Here is a 20889-nt window from a genome sequence, read left to right on the forward strand (position 1 = left end):
TGGTTGTTAAGCAGGAGAGGCAAAAAGACCAGTGCAATACAAAAACATTTATGGCTACAGTCATATAGTACAGTACATATAATCCAGTACAAATGTCTTAAAAGTAACAATTTAATTGGTTGTTTTTTTTATCACAAGTCTACAATACATATTAATAAAATTAATGTATTTTTAAAACCTTTTCCATGTTACTGAATTTATGTATTCAGAGTTTTATTTTTTATTTTTAGATTTGTTTGTGCATCCATGCAGTATGTTTGGCTTATTAATGTAGTTTTACTGGGTTTGCTTTGTTACTGCTGTGTCTTATTTACTGGAGTGTAGGTGTAAAGAAGTGTTGATTATAGGCCACTGTATGTATTTATAAAGGACCCCAGGATGGTCGTTGCTATGGTAACAGCCAATGGGCATCCAAATTACCAAAAACGATGAACCCTGGAGTACAACAAGCTAAATTTGACCCTATATACCACTCTGTGTTGGAAATAACAGAAACAAATCTTAATGGCTTGATAAAATCTTTAATTATCAGAATACACAGGTAACAAATAATTCGATTTGAGGCCTGTCATAATGTAAAAACGTCTTAAAAGTAAATAGGCAAATTGCTTAGCCTAAAATAATATATAGGCCTAGGCTAAAATACAAATGAAACATAGCCTCTCTGGATGCTGAGCCTAAACAGAGCAGCCACAAAGCATTTTAAGTGAAAATCGGGGATGCAGCGCGCACACAGCCTTCAGGCAATCACACTTCATTACTGGGGATTCAGCGTGAACCAGGCCGGCCGGCAGATGCTGGATGAGACGCGGGGGGAGGCAGGGAGGGAGGGGATGCGGGGCTTGTTCACATAATAGCCGGCGGTTGAAGGCGTGGTGAGTGTGGTTCAATACGGGGCGAGTGTGTGCGCTACAGTAGTACCGGAGGATGAACATGGACAGCGGCTGCACGGTGGATCCCCTCCCTGGCTAAAGCAGCCGGAGAGAAAGCTGAACGGGGATGATCAATATTTGCAGGGGAAGCTCTACCTTATCGATACCTAAAACGGGATATACAGAGCGCAAAGGTAAGGCGATATATGATGTGATGGGGCAGAATCAACCAGCGTCGGAGAGCTGTGAGGAGACAAAGTAGCCCGAGCCGTGCACGCATGTGATCTGAGCGCGTCAATGAACATTACAACTGGATTGTCTGTCAGCAGCGACTGGTGTGGTTCCTGCGTAAAACAAGAGAGAGTGTGACTTTTATTTGACACATCTGTCTAGTCACCGGGCTGAGGTGGAAACCGCCCATGTAGACTACGGTACAGTATTCCTCAGTAGCACATTCATTGTTCTCCCCGCACACTGGCAACTGGCCCTGATGTGGGCTGGTGTCATTATAGGATACAGTACTGCAGATTGTAGCAGATAAAGCAAAGGTGATTTGGTTTAACAGATGCGGGTTTAAGTAAAAAAAAAAGTAGCTTATAACGCTACTTGACAGGACTGAATGGATCATGCAGTATATTATGCTACACAGATTTAGGAGGTGTGACTGTGATTATTAAAAATGCTACATGAATCATCATTTTGCCCTTATTCAGCACTGTGAATCAAGCCTGTTCACTTTATTAGTGAGCATTTTGTGGTTTCTAAGCAGAATTTGCAGATCCTGTTTAGAAGTGTATGTGTTTCTGACCTAAAGGCCAGAGCTTTTAGTTGGCATTAAAAGTACATTATAACAACTATAAGAGAAGGTGCTCTTTTAGTTGAGATGAATATAGGGGTGGACATCCACCTTGATATTTTTACCTCATGATATTTTTTCTTGTAAATGAATGAATCCTGCAAAGGTTGACTTTGGCCTGCTGACATTAGTTGAAGATCTGGGTGTCATCTGGGTGTATTTAAAGCATCAGGCTTTGTAAACAGGAATTGCTGCTGTGATGGTTGCACCTTTATGATGCACATATGCACTGCTGTGTCTTTGGCTTCCTATTTGTTGGACAGGATGTCCTGAGTCATTTATCACCACAGTTGACTTTTGTGACATTGTTGGAAAACTCAAAGGGGGCAAAGGGCCATTCAAGTCACATTTCTGAATTTAACCAGCTCTCTTTCTGGATTGAACAGAATCAGTCCATATCCATAAGAGAACCGAACAGGAATGAGATGCTTCTCTAGTCGATGCAGCTGAGAAATGTCTCACCACTCACTTGGCAACCTCCCATTTAGAAATCAAAGCCTCCTGAGACTTTCTGAGAAATGTGTTCAAGAGATGGACAGATCTATTTTTGGATGAGCAAGTAATCTTGTATTCAAACACTTACCAATGAAGGAATATACTGGTCCTATGTGGTGAGAGCATATAGCAATGCAGCATCAGTTAAATGAAACAGGTGAGGATGTGTTTAGAGAACTTTGTTTTACACATGTGCAGCTGTCCTCAAAATCAAAACTACTATTATTAAATCTTATCTATTATTATTAAAATCTATTATTATTAAATCCACTTTTAACATATCGTCTGAACCTTAATGCTTTCAGTTACAGTAAGGACAATAAGTATGGCTTTACTACATCTCAAAATTGCCATAAAATATCATAATTTTCACAGGGCTGCAGACTCTCATAATTTGGTCATGTTCCGTTTTCTCCACCCATTTACACCATTGCCTCAGGGCCTCATCCCTGAGCATGGCAGAAAGTCACTGCAGTTCTCTGTAATAAAACTCTGCACTTTGTGATATAAGGACTGTCAATGGGGACTGCTGTGAAAGCTGAAGAATGACCACAGCTTGTGGAAGAGCCTTCAAAACTTGAAAAGGTCCCTGTAGTCAGTGTGTCTTGAATCAGTACTGTTTTCTGTTGTAGGCTTTTAAGACACTGACATGCTGCATTTAGATAACATTGTTTTTTAACAGAATATGTTTAACCTCAGATACATGATCCATAAAATAAAAGAAGGTAGGGAGTTTTCCAAATTTGCATTTTTTTCTGTTTAAAAAGATGGATGCAGGAGTTAATATAAAATACAAACACCAAATTCTGCTTGTTTTACCATTTCATGAAGAGCTTTTGTTCCACTAGCAACAGGAAAGGTGACAGAGTCATTTGGCACTATAAGTCTGATTGTGCATCCATCTTATATAGATAGTGCATGGAACACAGTATTGTTTTTCAGTTATGATATCTTATTCGCTGACTCGCTGAGCTTTACCATAGGACTGTCATCTGTTCAAAATTTCTACTTTTAATCCACAAATAAGTAAATATAATAGAAGTACTGCAAAGGAACTTGTTGATTGTACACATTCATGCTGCCCAAATAATGAAACCTTTGCATTTTGGGAAATCAGTAAAAATTTACTTTGATGATTTTGATGTTGTATAACTTTATTTTTTCATAGATATTTAAACCATGCTACTGGAGTCCCTTCTTGGGATGGCAATGTTGGTCTCTGTTGATCAGTTTGATCCACCACTTTGGTCATAAATGGAAATGTCTCCACAACAATTGGATGGACTGCCATGACATTTAGCACAGAGACCTGTATTAAATGTTGTCCCCTTGAGGATAAATTGTAATGAATTTGATGATCTCTTAGCTTTTCAGTATGTCCAGGTTCTTGCAAACCTATCCCATCACTATTCCCATCAGATTCATCTATAATCTGTGTTTAATGGTAGTACAAATCACACAAAAAATTAATGTGTTGTGGTAATTTGGACTTTTTAGAATCCAAATTGGAATTTGAATTCTTACTTTAAGACATATTTTAGTATAGCAGGTATGAAAATGTATGCACTAAATCTTTTTTTATGTATATTTCTTGTATTTGAAACAGTCACAATCACTCAAGGTCAGTTATTATGGCAGCAGCTGAGTGTCTAAGCAGTATGCAGCTCTGGAGAAAATATGAGGGGACAGACACTTTAATTAGTATGAAAATATCATTAAGGCTCCACACTTGAATATGTGCACTTTTTGCCAGTCGTGTTTTAGCATTACCATATTACTGAGACTGATTGTGGTTTATGCTGCTACTTCCAGTCATAGGACAATCATGATAAAATATATCACAATGTCCTGCTGCCTTTGTAGAAGTCCTTTAAAGGGTGGGAATAGGAATTTGTACTGACATTCACATGAATCATACCCATGTGGTGCAGGCTGCGCTTGTTGTGTCAAACATCTATTGCATTATAAAAACAAATTAATATTTCTCCCAGCTTGTAGTGTTTCCCTAATATCCGGGACCTCATTGTGTTTATGAATTTGCCGGATATCACAAACAGCCAGACTGGTTCACTTTAGGAGATGGTGCTAGACAGATACCTTTTGACCGCTGACAGTGTGAGTCATGATGAGATATCAGATGAGGAGATAATCCTCTGTAACCAGCTGGCGTCTTGCTCAGTGTGTGGACTCCTCTGTGTAGTTTTACCTTTGGTGCTTTGTTAGTGTAGGCTTTTTGGACTGCTAATACATATGATAATGAAGCATACTGTCAGTGGATTTCTTTGGGAGAGATAAGATCTTTTTCACCAGACCAGATTGTATTCACAGTGAAAAGTCCCACTATAGCCACAATTTGTACAATTTTTTCACATAAGTGTCAGCACTCCCATAAACATGTAAACAATCATGTAAGATGGTTGTAGTGTCCCTTTAATCATGGATGTTGGATTGGATTGTTATCAGTCAGGACCATGCGATGAAGATCAGATATATCAGTTAAAACTACGGAAAAGGATTTTCTGAGTGTACATTGTAAAAACATAACTATGAACCATAAAATCTCATGTACTCAAAACAAAACTGAGTCCCTTTACCTCTACACTGTTTTGGATATCACATCCTGTTAGCTAATCGGTTTGTAGCCAGAGGAAGATTATATTTTGATTTCTATGGCCTTGTCTTTGTACCAACATATTGTTTTAATAATTACATTTACAGTTGCACAGGGCTTTACAAATATACATTTAAATACTTTGAAGATATGTATTAAGTGTGGTATTTTACGTTTTAACAACTGTAGTGGGTGTCTTCAAAAGTGCATGCAAGCACAGAGAACAGACACTAACGTGTGTGATACCAGGCCTCATCAATAATGCATGAAAACGGGAAACTGAGATAAGACAGGCTGCAGTCTGGACATGACATTTAACCAGTGTGACATATTAAACACTGACAGAGGAGACAGAGAAATTCACCTGTGAGCTTATTGTACACCTCAAAGCCTCACGTGATTTTATTTTTCATTAAGCCTATGAAATGAAAATTAACTATTTGTTGTTTTGTTTTTTTTTTTGTGATGTGCCTTATATCTGCACTCCATCACAGATTTAGATATTTACATCCTACCAGGTAATTTTTTCTATTTTAATGAACAGTACTCTTTGATTTTTTTGTGAAGGAGATTACATTTGTGCCCTTCTCAAGTCTCCACTGGGATACTTGAATGTATCACACACGTAACAATCTTGTCTATATGCCAAGCTCAGGCTGCAGACTAGAGCCAAACCTGCACCCTGTGGTGCAGCACTTACTAGTGCAATCTAGTCTCTAGAGACACAAACATAGACACTAACACTTTCCGCTTTGTCTTTTTTACAAGCCCATTGCTTGTTTAAACCCCAAATGGTCTAAGGCAGGTTTTTAATCAAGGTTGACTAGAGTGTAATTGCCTAAGCAGCACTGTTCTGCTGCGATGAGCTACACCAACTCTGATGCCAACATTAGAAGATGTCACATAAAGGTTTAAATGATTATCAGTGTACATTTGTAATTATTGTGCACTGGTTTTTAGTCACAGCCTGCACTGATCTGAGGTCACACGTCACTGCTTGTCAGTCATATTTGATGCAGTCTCTTCTGTATATCACCACTGGGAAACCACAGGGTTAGTCAGGGTTACCGGCTGCTCGGTCTGATATAAATAGGGATTCTAACTCTCAAATGATTAATGGTGTTGATGTCTAAAAATCACAGATCCTCCTCCAATTCACTTCATTTATATTGCATAGGTACAAGTCATTCCAGCTGAATTTGACTTCTTAACTGCTCATGATAATTCATAAGTGGTGTATGAGACCAATTTGTCCACATAAAGTTTTTCTTATAGAAAAATAACAATCCCTGCACCATCTAGTGGCCAGTATCTTCATTGTAAGTGTCAGCCTAGAGTAATGTCATTCTTATTACAGAAGCAGATTATGTGACCCTACCATGAAGCAGTCATAGCTAAATCAAGCTCAAATCAATGTAATAGTACTCTTGGTGATTGCCATAAGAAGCCACACTCAGAACAAATTGGATTTATTGAATCTGCACTTTTGATTTAGGCCATAGAAGAAAATTCATGGTTGTCACATTATTAAGACACATTATTCATGGGCTGTAATTGACAAAGTGTTCATTAAAACAATATGGATGGTTATTTTAAGGGACTGACTCTGTAATATATTTAATCATTTGTTGGCACAGAATGGAATGAAGAGGAAGTGTTTCAGTGTCTAATGGGAATCTCTCGTCTCAAAAGTGTGTATCAAATAACATCACTCAGATAATATATACAAGAAAGGGAAGCAAGAGAGACCTGATATCCAGATTTAAACCCATTTAGTCACAGCAAAATACTGCAATGGTTGTAGGGTTAAAGTAAATTAAACTGCACTATCAGACAGTATAGATATGCTCAACTGCCTGATATTGTCCCTTTATGTTATTTTGTCGGATCCATACTGATCATATTAATAAGCTAACCCATGATCAGGAGACTAACCCAGTCTGCCCTCATTAAGTCTAGCTGCTAATTCTTCGTAAACTGGCCACACTGTTTAATCTGTCACTGCACGCAGCAAAGGCCTGGCTGTTCAGTCTATACCCTGGATAAGACAGGTTGCTGATTAGCTATAGCTGTTCAGTCAGAGCTAACAATTTCATGGTCTGGATCCAAGAGGAGACTCTAATTAAAGGATGAGGTCTGGTCAGGGATGCATCCACACCTGCACTCTCCCAGGAGAGGTATGCCAGGTATGGCAGCTGCTCAGCTCACTCTAAATGTTACGAGTTATGATCAGCCTCATTCTGTCAGATGAGGAGGCTGTTGAATCTATTAGATGTGCTTTAAAAAAACCTAGTGAACCACAATCTCTCATTTATATTGGCTATTTGATGTATCAGTGTCTCTCTCTGTATTATTAGAAGCTGAAGTATTGTTTGTAGGGTATTGTGGATCGCAATACAAATTCCTTCTTTTCATGTGGGTATGAATACCAGAGAAATGGACTTAATGGATCCAGCATTTGTGAGAATCGGATATGAAGTTGTGGTTCATTGCTGTAAACAGTTGCATGGAAGGAACGTGGTGCATAAATGTTGTATTGTTGAGGGTGAAATGTAACCTAATGTAACCCTAACCTCTATTTCCAACCCTAACCCTAACTCCTAACCCATTTGCAGTGGTAGTGAAAATACTCACAACACAACAACATAAAAATACATTTTCACACAATTGTGTGAGTCCTGTTTTAAAATCCTTTGGAAGTACTATATTGTCTTTTGTCTGTTTAAAAAAAAACAAACTTAAAACACACTTTTTAAAAAAAGATTTTGGCTAATTTACCTAATTTACTAATGATTTCTGATGAAGGTGTTGTTTCTATGCTGCACTGATTATTAGTTGTTCATTATGCTTCATTTTTGATGGTTTATTGTACAGTGTGTTGAGACCTGGTAAAATGCACATTAAATAAATTTGAATCTGAATTTGAAATTTAGCTAGTGACTATAGTAAACCACATTGGAGTAAATGGTACAATATTTACAATATTTACCTCTAAAATGCAGTGGGGTAGAAGTTCAATGTAAGTTCATACGGAAGTAAGTGAAGCATAAATATCTCAAAATTGTACTTAAGTGCTGTCCTTGAGTGAATCCATATGTTTACTCAAAAGCTGAAAAGGCTGTGAGACTGAAAGAGTAAATGCTAAATGTGAAAGACTCAAAATGCAAGAACTTCAAATCCTTCGGTTGCTTTAGCAACAAATCCTGGACACAATGGCTTTATTGTCATAATCACTGTATTTGCCACCAAGGCCTTTGCTCAGTTTGTTTACTTATATTAAATAGGGTAACTGCTATAAAAACTGCCTCGACATTGTTTTGCTATTACTAAATAAGACCTTCCAGGCCTCATGTATGCTGTACTGCCATTACATTAGTGAAAACATTACTAATGTCTTGATGTCATTGTTCCTTGTGATGATGACTAATTGACAGTATGTGTCACAAGCCTCAAACTTCCTCCTTTCTTTCTCCATGCAGATGACAGAAGGAAAACTGTGCCAAGTGCAGCTGCTGGATGACAGGAAGCTAGAGCTGCTGGTTCAGGTGAGCTCTTAACTTAAGGCAGCCATAATTTTTGAATATTGAATTATTGAATTGTTATAATGTGCGATTTCTAGACTTTATTTAACTTTGCGTGAGAGATGTGGCATGTTTTTTTATGGAAAAGTATTATAAACAGGTTCAGTTGAAACATACAATCAGGCAGCAGGTTAACTTGAAAAGCATGACCTGGGTTAAATACCTGAACATCTGACCTGTTTGTCCTTGAGCAGGGCACTAAATTCTCATAGTGCCATACTGCTCTATAGATGACCTCTTAGTCTGGCTTCTCTTAGAAAGAAAATAGGCAACAGAAAAATATTTTCTCAAGTATTCATGAAACATTCATCTAGAATTTCTACCTCCATTTTGTTATTACAGCAGGTTTTTCTCTCTAAAACTAAATCTACCTTCACAGCCTAAGCTGCTGTCGTACGAACTCCTTGACCTGGTGTCCTCCCACTTCAACCTCAAAGAGAAAGAATTTTTTGGACTTGCCTTTTTTGATGACAAGTATGTATATTGTCAAGTTTATTTTGCAGTGATCTACATTTGTCCAAATTAGTGTGTACATGTTTGCAGAGTTGTACAAATAGGAGCTTTCAGATGCTTCGGTCTGTTTGCTTTTGCAGTGGGCAGCGTAAGTGGTTGCAGATGGACCGCAGAGTTCTTGAACATGACTTTTCGAAGAAGCCTGGGCCCATTGCCCTCAGCTTCCTGGTCAGGTAATAATTCATCTTTTCATGCAAAGCACCAGCTCTCCAGCAGGGAGCACTACTTTGCTTAACACTAAATACTTATTAAATACCCAAGGTAGTTCTGTGATAAATCAGTCTGTCTTGATATCTCATATATTGTACGTCAACGTACTGTAGCAAACTGGTGACTGAAAAACCTCGACTTTTGCACATCATCGTAAAGCATCTGTCTCACTCACACCTTGCACAACTTACAGAAGCACGTACTTGGCAGAAAAAATGTTTAAACTGAGGAGAAGTAACAACGAGACAAGTTCTCTCAGTTTAGCCGTTCATTTCGTGTGTATTTATTGACTTTTTTTTGTTTTTGCCTTCATAGGTTTTATGTAGAAAACATAACGCAACTTAGGGACATCATAACGGTGGAGTTATTCTTCCTGAATGCAAAATCTGCTGTATACAGTGTAAGTGTTTTTTTTTTTTTTTTTTTTTTGCTCTTGTTTTTTCCTATGATTTGAAGCCATGAAAAATGATGCTGCTATATATGCTTTGTTTTTACTCCCTGATGATTCACTGTTTCTAGACCTTTGCAGCACCTCAGCTCAGCAGATAATAGCTGCAAGGCAGAGTTTTCCTCTTGCTCTGCTGGCAGGAATGTAAACAGTCTAAGAAAGTAGAAAAACACTGGGACTCATTTTGAGAGGTTACCAAAGGGCAACACAGAGACAAGTCTATGTTTGGATCTAGAAAGCTTTCTCCACATGGACCCCATTTTCTGCATCCTATGTTTTTTTTTATTTATTTTTATCCTGTTGATCTATTATGTCTCTCAGGGGATTATCGAAGTGGAAAGTGAGAATGTTTTCAAATTAGCAGCAAATGCTTTGCAGGTTAGTGCTTCTGGTCTTTTATACATAAATTAATTGCTGCATATGAAAGCACCTAATCCAATAATATGTAATTTTTATCACCAGGAGGCGAAGGGAGACTACATAAGGTAAGAGCACCCTCTAAACTGGGTAAGAAGTATTTAACAGCAGCATGACAAGTTAATAGTGAGCTTTTAGAGAACACATTCAATAGGTCACTTGTTTCTACAGAGTGTAGACAACAAAAATCAATAGCAGTGTTATGAGAGTGCTGAGAAGCTTGCACCAGGCAACTAATGAATCTCTTAGTATTGAAAGAAGCCATGTGTTGTAGCACAGAGACACCTTTGCATTGCAGAGAACAGATTTTATCTGTGTTTAACACAGCTGTTTTATGATATTATCCTTACAGTCATCTGACAGACTGATGCAGGTGTTAACGCAGTGAGCCACCTGGCTTTGGCCATGTGATGAAATGATTTAAGGACAGAGATAATGTTGTTTAGTTTAGTGCTATATGTATTTTTAAAACAAAGTATTCAAATAAGTATTTCACATCCTATACTTAAATATGTAACCATACCATTGTGTAAATTGCTCTTATTACAAGTAAAAGTATTATGTAAATAAATATACATAATGCATATATATATTTTCAGAGTAAGCAAAAGACTTTTGACTACTGTTGAGCAGATATTGTGAACAATTGGTGGTATTTGTTTTTACCTGATCATATGTTTTGCATATACAGTCTTAATCTAATATCCAATTAAAGTACAAGTACCTCAGAACTGTACAAGGTTACAAGGTGAACAGCTTAGTAATTTTACAGACTTCATTTCTTGTGGCTCAAGCACTTAGTTAGGGTTGTCTGGGGGATTTGGATGTGTGACCTCAGTATCTACATATACAGAAAGCTGAAGCACTTGAAATCAATAGTGCCCAATAATAAATCAATGCACATCCAAAGAGTGTTGAATTAACTTTTAAAACTGTTCTCACAACTATTTTTCTCATTGGTTTTAGTGATGAAAACACTAGAGCTGACTTGAAGAAACTACCAACGCTTCCCACCAAAGTACTCAAGGAACACCCATCACTTGCATACTGGTAGGCTTACAGGAAATGTTTATTTGTGATCTTTCCTACACCAGTATCTTGTAAGTCATGCAGGCCTGTTGACATGACCTGAAAAACATTTATTGTTTTAAGTGAATATCACTGAATATATCACTCAATCATGATTAAAAATTTAAATTGAATCTTATAGATCTTATGTCCCGATCTTTACCACCAACTAGTTGATCAAATGAATCAATACTTAATTTATATCACTTTTCTACTTATCCTCCACTAGACTATATTCTTTTTCACTTTCTTTATTTGATTATGATCTGTGATCTGATCTCTGTGATCTGATAATGCACAGCTGACTAAAAAATATGTCCTCTTCCTGTGACGTTATAGTGAGGATCGAGTAATTGAATATTATAAACAGCTGAAAGGAGTCTCCAGAGGACAGGCAATTGTGCAGTAAGTATTGAAAAAAAAAAAGCGTAAATAGACAATGAATTTTATTAGGCTGTATGCTCATTAATCTTCCTCTCACCTCTATTAGCCTTTCCCTCCTGCTGTCTTTGCCACTCCTTTTCTCATCATTTGATAGAAATCAATAGCTCTTCTTCAGTTGCAGTTCACTGAGTCAGTGATGCACTGGACAGAGATTTGATTCCCTGCCCTCTCTTTTTACATTCCCGAGGTAAACCACATATGCATGCCAAAAAAGCAGTTAATGGTTTTCATAAAAATTGCTTTTGTTCTAGGTATTTGACGTTAGTGGAATCGTTACCCACATATGGTGTGCACTATTATGAAGTTAAGGTAGGTCTTCTGCTGTGATTAATGGAAAATGACAGCTATTGAATACAGAAATGTAGTGAGTAAGCTGTGTTTTTGCCTCACAGGATAAACAAGGGATCCCGTGGTGGCTTGGAATCAGCTATAAAGGCATTGGCCAGTATGATCTGCAGGATAAATTAAAACCTCGAAAGGTAAATGGTTCCTGCAGCATGGTTTTGAAAATGGCTGCTGCTGTATCTCTGCTTCACTAATCCCTGACTGTGGACATGACTGCACAAGGCATGCCTAAGGATAGCTGCTGGTGCATATTGATATTCCCCGCCTCGAACTCGTGCATCATCTGTTTCACTCCAACCAAGGCTGGGCTTCAGCTGCTGTGAACAAAAGTAGACTTGAAAAATTGAAGCCAAATATCAGTTTTATAAGTTTGTCTTAATGAGGGGAAAGTGATTTATACATTCAAAGTATATGAACCTGTTTTTCTGGCTCCATTGGTGTTGTTTTAGTTAGGGAGTTGATAGGAGAAACACCCATGTGAATGATATGTAAGCTAGCCTGTCCAGTCTGTGACTTCAGTATGTGGGAGCAGACATGCAGAGCAGTGGTGTTATAAAAAGAGGTGAAAGTTCAGAACAATTCACATTCGTTTACTGGCATTGTTCTGATGTTAAAGTACTGTAATGACTCGACGTGGTGCAATCCGTCTTTGTCAGCTGTGTTCCAAAATTGTGCAATCAGTGCAGTGGTGTGTTTTGGAGAGAAGAAGAGGGAGTGAACTGGTGATGTCAAAGGGAAAGGGGCTGGATTTGCAATGGGTGTTATCGTGTATGTCCTGAGAATACGTGAGGAGACAAGTCAGGAGCTGACAGGAGACAGCACAAAGTATGTGTTTGCATTGACAGCAACACCAGGGAGGATTGTGAACACTGATTGTTACCACTGTACTGGTAAGGCTTGATAGAACACCTTTTTGCCTGGAAATAATTCTGCTGGTAGTGTGAGATGTTCATTGTGTTTTTGAATATTTACGAACTTATATGTTGAGTTGAAAAACTTTCTTTAAAATCAGTAAAACTGGGTGGAGGTATACTCCCCAAAGCATTCACGTGTTTTATTTCATGTGTGCTGTCTAACTTCGCTCCATGTTCGCATCTTGTCCAGACGTACATTGAGTCACATATCCAGATAAATTGCTCATACCTGGCTGTTGTCAGTGAGCACCTGGGTGATATGGTTATAGACGTGTGATGAGCCATAGACAGTGTTGTACTGTATGTTACAATGAATCTGCGTAATGTCCCCTTGTGGTGTTCTTCTCTCTCTCACACCTGCGTTATTGCAGACTTGTCATGCCAGGCTGCCCAGGCTGTAATGAGAGTTCACGTTACAGTCTGGATTTTTTTAATGACTGTGGTTGAAACACACTAGCTGAAACACCTGCGCTACTGATTTTATTTTGGATTAGTTTAATTTATGTCACTCATTATAGTCATTGTCACAGTTTTATAGATTGTTTTGGAAATAAAACACCAGGACTGGAGACACAAATGAGCACGTTTTAAAATGTCTTATTACTGGCATTGCACCATTTATTTCTGTATATAAAACCATATTGTGAAGTGCCTAACATAATATCTATTTACCTAATGACGTATTATTGTTACTATGTTTTTACCTCCAGCTATACCAGTGGAAGCAGCTGGAAAACTTGTACTTTCGTGAAAAAAAATTTGCTGTGGAAGTAAATGATCCACACAGGTGAGGTGCACGTGATGGTCCTTATTTGGGGGAACATTTTGGCTGTTTATATAAGTTGATTATTTTATTTTCTTGATTTTTGGTGCAATTACTGTTGCCAATTTTTTGAAATCTGTATTTTTAGTGTTTATCTGCAGAGATAGTTGATCATTTTAATGGTGATTAAAAAAAAACTGTAACTAAAACTGATTTATTTTTTTATTTTTATTTTTTTTTCTCTTTGCAACAGGAGAGCAGTAACCAAACGCACCTTTGGGCAGACGGGCCTACTCATCCACACGTGGTATGCTAGCCATTCACTGATCAAAACCATTTGGGTCATGGCTATTAGCCAGCACCAGTTCTACTTGGACAGAAAGCAGAGCAAAGTAAGTGTCAAACATCTCTCATTGCCTGCTATTTTTAGAACTGAGTTATCTACCCAGCCTTGTTTTACATTTTCTTCTTTATTTTTTAGGCCAAATTGGGAACAGCAAGGAGTCTGGAGGAAATTGCCATGGATCTCACTGAGCATGGAGGAGCAAAAATAAACAGACTGGGAGATGCGGGCCTGAAGAATAATGTTATAACTGCGAGCAATGGGAGCTTAGTGTCTACAGGTGGGTTAAAATGATTTCAGTTCATAAAGTCACCATACATTAAGTTTATGTTTTTATAAGAAAAAAATCATTATCTTTATATTTATAGTCTGAGTAAGCTGTAAAATATAAACCATGAGCTGTTTTTTGAACTTCCAGCACATGATGATAGTACATATTTTACCATCAGTAGCATTTTTGTATATAAGGATATAAATAATCAGAAAATTGTTTTCACAGGTTCTGCAGACTCTGAAATGAGTGAAGAACAGAAGAAAGAGAAACTCTCTGAGCTGAGGAAAAAAGAGCAGGAGATCCAAGATATTTTGGCCAAGAAAACAAAAGAACTGAAGAAGATTTGCTTGAGGGAGGCGGTGAGAATTCACTTTGTATTACTCTTTTTCTGCACTGGTACTATATTTAACAAGGCACATATAGACATTTCTGAAAATGCCACATTAACTCTGCTAAACCCACTTTATTGAAACATCTTGGTGTGTTGCCAGTACACTCCTACTGCTGCTGTTACTTTCAGGGTATTGTCTAACATATGTGTCGTTTTGTGTTTTCAGGAGCTTACAGGGAAGCTACCAAAAGAGTATCCCCTCTCATCAGGTGAAAGACCACCACAGGTCAGACGGCGAGTTGGCACTGCTTTCAAGTTAGATGACCTGTTTCCATACAATGAGGTCTGTATTCAACTGATGCATCTTTTCTAATGCAGCAGTAATTCGTGCCTGGTCTGTTTGTATGCAATGCTGTTCGTTCTACAGCTTCTATGTTTAAGTTAATGTAGCTCATTTTTAGACTTAAAAGAATAATGCTGATGCAAAACAAACCAGTGTGGTTGACATGGGCACTTGATGGCCTCCCAAACCTTTAGCTGAAAATAGTGGTTAAATAAAACCCCACTTACTCCTGTTTAACTTTAATTTGCTACAAAATACAGTGTTGAGCTGTTACTGTTTTTATAAATATAAATATTATTGTAATATTGTCAGTCTTTCCATTCTTATAAGTGAACTCGGCTATTGATTTGCAGAATATTACAGTATTAAGATTTAAAGTCTGCCTCACATCAAAACCTAATTTAGATATGTTTTGTAAGGTATTTGTATTAACAGGAGAACCTGAAGATGCAAATAATAATTTTCGGATTAATAGATGTGTAGATGAATATTTTGTTACTTCTCATGCTGCTTGTGTTTTGTGCAGGATCCTATCCTGAGGAACCTGGAGAGCAGATTTGCCCTGCAGCAAAAGATTGTGGAGGCGGCTAAGAAACTTGCAAATGAGCCAGAATTGTGCAAAACAGTCAAGAAGAAGAGGAGAAGAAACTGTTTGGATGCCATGCACAAACTCCAGCAGATAGAGGATGAAATGAACCAGTACAGAATCAAGAAGGGAAAGAAGCCCACACAGCGGGCCTCGGTAATCATTGCAGGTATGGTGCAGGCTGAACTGTGTTATTGCATTAATCATTTAGCTACTGTATGTTCACAGTGAACATGGAGCTATTTTCTCTGTGTCCAGATGAACTAGTTCGTTCAAACTGCAGCTCCCTGTCTAGTCTCCCTCTGGATGATGGTGAGTCAGACATTAAAATCATCTGACCTGTTATAACAAATATTTAAATGGTTTTTTTTTTTTTTCAAACAGTGAGTGTTTTTACCTTGTGTTGCCTTTGTGTTCAGATGATTCTGATGGTGTCAGTCAGAGGCCACGGTCACGGTCGGCCCAAGGTTCCCCGCAGCTCAGTCCGATGCGATTGCTGGGGGCAGAATATGATCTGGAGAGACAGGGATCAACGAGGGAAAATCACAATAACAAGAACCACAGCAGGTGGGGAAACAAATATCCTGCCCTAGACTCTCTGTTGTTATCATGAAGTCTAGAGAGAAGTGTAACTTGTTTCACAACTTTTGATTTTATTAAAAGCTTTCCTGTTCCAGGTATGAGGTAATAAAATCATGCTTTGGCAGAGTTGAGAAAATTTGCCGTGTCATGTTTGCAGCCTTATTCCTTTCATCACATCTCTTTTTTTTTATCCTCTCCTGATTAAAACGCCCTTTTAGATTAGCTTTTGAAGGCCAGGAGGCTTCCCACTATTTCCAGAATGCAAGAGAGGACTCCTCTACCCACAGTAGTCCCTATAAAACCCTTCCCAGACCTCCCAGAGATCCACGCAGCATGCCTCCCACCCCGGCCATGACCCGCAATGCCTACAGCAGCAGCCAGCTCAGGTGTGATCTGTGCTCCTCAGCATTGCCAATTCTATGTTTTTCCTTCTCCTCAACAATAACTTCACTGCAACTAATTCCCTGCTAGCACAAACCCTACCCATAACCCTCCCCACCCTCAACCTTTAACCGAAGCTTTCAAACAAACCCTTTGCCTCGATTTTACTAACAAATACAAAAATGTCATGCTCTAACTGATATTTTTTAAGAAGCAGTTGCGTTCCTTCTCCAGGTCAGAGGGGTCTCCTCATTGCTTCAGGCATCGCAGTGGAAGTCTGGAGTCACAACCCCGGCTAAGGAAAGACACAGACTCAGAGAAGCCAGTCTTTATCTTGTCACCAGCCCACCGCAGCAACAGCACAGAGGTGTTAGAGGATTGCTCCTCTTACACCAGTCAGTCCAGTTTGGACAACTGTGGGGCGGCCAACTCCCACTACAGTACACTGGACTCCCGGACCTCAACCATGCATCGTCTCCACAGAAAGGTGGAAGTGTATGGAAACACTGGGAGCATGCCCAATTTGGTCCAGCACCCCTCTGGTTGTAGTTATTCATTTGAGACCTCAGCACATTATGCACCTAGTGCTTACTATGTTGCTGGCTACCCTTGCTTGGACATGGAGCCTTATGCAAACGGTGCCTACGTGTATGAGAATGAAGTTGAAGGCCACTACAATGTCAACCCTTCCTACCAAATAAATGGGTATCATGGACATGACAGATTCAGGCATTACAGCAGTGACCGAGCAGATGCTCTTTCCCAGAACCCCTACGCAACAGTGCGCCCACCGCGGAGCAGAGAAGGACCCAGAAATGAGCTGTTGGCCAAGAACATGCAGAAGGCCATGGTGGCAGAGCACCTGAGAGGCTGGTACCACCGAAACAAGGGCCACAAAGAGGGAGGGAGGGGGATGCTGGCCGGATACGACTTTGACAGTGGCTCTCAGCTCAGCCTGGGCTACCAGACGATGCCAGCTGCTTTTAGCCACTCCAGTAGAACCACTTCCTTCTCCTCAGGTGAGAGGATGTTTTGGACCCAAATATAATCTGTGCACACTTGAGAAATTAGCTAAACAATTTAATAAAATATGTTTTTGTCTTTTTTTAAATTATTGTTAGATATATTTTCATATTAGACAGGGAGTCACATGTTTCTTACATAAACTATATCAACCAGTGGGTTTTTTTCCCTCACACTGTGAATTTTTTTAGTATGCCTTAACCCACCCAGAACTATTTTATTAATGTGTTTTAGTGGTGGGTTTTCACATTCTGCCTCTACAGTTTTTCCAAGGTTTTTCCAATAGAAAATGGTAAATGCATTTCTAAAGTCAGGACTATGTTTTCTAAACCAGGTAGTAAATGTCCTCCTGCATTTTCTATGACACATGAAAAATATGTGTGTATGTATTTATACATTTACACCAGTATGTATTTATGTATTTACCCTAGTATGTATTTATACATTTACACAAATAAATACAAATATTAAGCACTATGAAATAGTTTAAATATTGGTTCATGTCCTACAATATATGTATAAAGATATATGTAGGCCATTAAAGTTTAGATTAGGAAAGGGAGAAAGGGAAATATTTTTACTAAATTAACTGGTGACACAAGAGTCATGAACTGGTATTTGTAATGTGTTAAAATGTACTAAGGCTATTGTTTAAGACCAAATTTGGTTAGAAATACCCAGTACACTATTTGAAAATGTTGTGCAAGTTGGTAGATAAAGAATATATTATTAAATTCTGAGGTTTTCATTTTCACTGCCAATAACAGTATGTTAATAACATATTGCCATATCATGTGAGTTGTATTTAACTATTACTAATAATAATTATAACACTCCAACATTAGCTGAGTCTTTTTGCTTTTGCCTTGTCTGCAGTGTCTTCAGTGGAGAGCACAGGCAACTGGCGCAGCCCGCTGGCAGTCGGCCTGACAGACTATGATACACCCGACACACCTCAGTATCCACACCCTGGAGCTCATGCTTCATTCAGTCGCAGTCCCACACACAGCAGGTGAGTGCTGCAGTTCTCTGAAATTTCCACACTGAGGCTGTGTGATGCCAGAGGAAGTGAGACAATAACCAACTATTAGGCATTGTTTTTTTCTGTTTAATTACTAGTGGAGTTTATGATAAAATGTTGGTTGCCATCTTAAGGATACAGTAATTAGCCTGCTAATATCCCCCCATGTTGATGCTCAGTGGCAGGTACAGATGTCAGTGCCACTTGCATTTTGCTTAAAATACATGTCTGTTGCAGTTCAAGCCTTTTGTTTTGCTTCTGGATGAAAAATCCCATTGTATTTTCTGCATTTGCAAGAAAGAAGTTTTATTTTTTATTGTGCTTTGCCAGTGTGATTATTCACTTCATAACAATTGCAATGCTGAGGTCTCCTCTTTCTTCCCTCCCCTCTTCCTTCATTCTCTTAACTATGAATAATGATAATTTGTGCAGATTTTCTCCAGAAAACAAAGTGTCTGACAAAATGCCTAAAAAATCTGAGTCAGTTGAGGTGGTTGGCGCTGAGGCCACAATTTCAGATGAGCCATGAGACAGCCATTCTAGCACTTAAGGGTGAGAACATAGCGAGATGCTTTGTGTCGTGTTGCCAGTCATCTACATTTCGATATTCCATCCTCATTTGTGTGTTACTTCTTTATAGATTAGTTAATCAAATCATTCACATTTTCATATTGTGGTTGGCTGTTTTTATTTTTCTTCTTCAGGCACAGCATCTTTGTATTTGCTCAAAAATGGTTCATTCATTATTTTGATGAACTTGCATATGACACACAACAAGGCATATCTGACAGTGTTTATCACATTATGTTTATCATGTGATTAATAAAGTAACAAGACTGAAAGTCTACAGCCATGCTAGTGCATGTATGCAAGCTGCACAGAAGCACCATGGTAATTTTAGCTAAATGCAAACATGCTAAGATGTTCACAATGACAATGCTAACATTTTCTTTAGCAAATGAAATGTTAGCATTTTTCATTATCTTATTTAGCACTTGTTGGCAACAAGAGCTAAACAGAAAGTGCCACTTAGACTGATGGGAATGTTGCAGGTATTCAGCCATATTTGAATTTTGACCTGATGATGGCAAAAGGCAAAGCATTATCAGAGTTATTATAAATCATCCTGAGGGAAACAATAATGTGTATGTCAGATTTCATGACAATCTACCAAGTAATAGTTGAGCCTCTGGGGCCAAAGTGATGGGCTAACTAACCATCTGACACTGCCATGCTCAAAGCTACGCAGCTACCGGGGCTTAAAAGTAGCACGTTTCCATTTATTTAAACTAATATTGTACACTATCTCAAAATGTTGTCAGTTCTTCAGTTTATTGCATTTCCTATTCCATTCCTCAGCTTTATTTCAAGGTTATGTCACGTATCCCCAAACAGCTGGATTTTACATATTCTTGTGTCACTTCACAGATTTCACCTGAATGGAAGTTACATGAGCATCCACTGAAGATGACCAGACCAAACTTTGCCACAGATAAAGCCATGGCCAGCAGCAATCAAAGAGGATGAAGTCAAAATACAAACTTTTTGGCTGCATTAATCAATCTTGGGAGATATTCTGCCCATTTTGGCAGAGTCTATCTATACACTGTACCCATTTAAACTAACCTCTGAACACAGTGATGACACTCCTGAATGACTTTCCCATGTGCCTTGGATTGGATGAATTGTAAAGGCAGATGAGAATGTGTCAAGAAACTTTAAGATGTTGCACAACTGCACTGGATTCAAACCCTGTCATGTATTAAAAAGAAAAAAAGAGACATGTTTTTCCTTATCTGCGTTCATGTCTTTTAACAAGAACTGGCTACTGCCCTATATAAAACAGTAGGTTATAGGAGTTTCACAATTTTCATTTCACTAAAGTATGACAAAAAAGTCTTAAATATAAAATCCAATTTGAAAACAAAACTTGACAAAAGATGATTTTATTGTCATTAGCAGACTGTGTATTAGATTAATTATCACTTCTTACTTTCTTCAAACATTAAATCAGAATGTTCCATGTCAATATTGTTTATCCACCCGTTTGTCTTTATTGGTGCCGTAATGTGTTTTAAATTGCATGGTGAGAACATCAACCTTTTGATAAAAACTTCTTTTTATATTAACAGAAGACCACTGCCGTGAAAAACCATATTCATGTCTTGTTGTTTGTTTTCTCATGTATTTGTACAGTCATTGTGTAGTTACATGTTCTTAGATGTTGTCATATAATATTTTCCACGGTAACAAGGATGTGAATAAATAAATGTAACATAGATGGCTATGGATGTTGTCACTTTCTTTAAGAGCCCTGTATGGTTGGTAAACACCTGGTTCAGTTTATGAAATGAACAAGCCTTAAAGGAAGAGTTTGACATTTAGGGAAATTCAATACTTATTTAATTGATGTATGAAAATATCGATACAACTCTCAATCTATGCATTAAGTATCAGGCTGCAGCCAG

At 38.3% G+C, this 20889-nt stretch overlaps 1 protein-coding gene across 2 annotated transcripts; it reads left to right on the forward strand.

The window, feature by feature from the left end:
- Positions 1–928: 928 nt before the first annotated feature.
- On the forward strand, positions 929–20700 carry frmd4bb (FERM domain containing 4Bb). 2 transcript variants are annotated; one of them, XM_026333430.1, is made up of 24 exons: positions 929–1066; positions 8314–8379; positions 8795–8889; positions 9009–9101; positions 9454–9538; positions 9908–9964; positions 10049–10071; positions 10970–11053; positions 11411–11476; positions 11767–11824; positions 11908–11994; positions 13485–13561; positions 13791–13929; positions 14019–14160; positions 14380–14513; positions 14712–14828; positions 15355–15583; positions 15673–15726; positions 15834–15981; positions 16215–16382; positions 16612–17396; positions 18277–18412; positions 18854–18973; positions 19850–20700. In XM_026333430.1, the coding sequence occupies exons 2-23, from the start codon at positions 8314–8316 to the stop codon at positions 18948–18950; spliced, it is 2940 nt and encodes a 979-aa protein (XP_026189215.1). In that variant the 5' UTR covers positions 929–1066; the 3' UTR covers positions 18951–18973; positions 19850–20700. The 2 variants fall into 2 exon arrangements, with proteins under 2 accessions (XP_026189215.1, XP_026189216.1); XM_026333431.1 differs by lacking the exon at positions 18854–18973.
- The last annotated feature ends 189 nt before the right edge of the window (positions 20701–20889 follow it).

Source organism: Mastacembelus armatus, chromosome 7 (assembly GCF_900324485.2).
Source record: "Mastacembelus armatus chromosome 7, fMasArm1.2, whole genome shotgun sequence".
NCBI classification, from domain to species: Eukaryota; Metazoa; Chordata; class Actinopteri; order Synbranchiformes; family Mastacembelidae; genus Mastacembelus; species Mastacembelus armatus.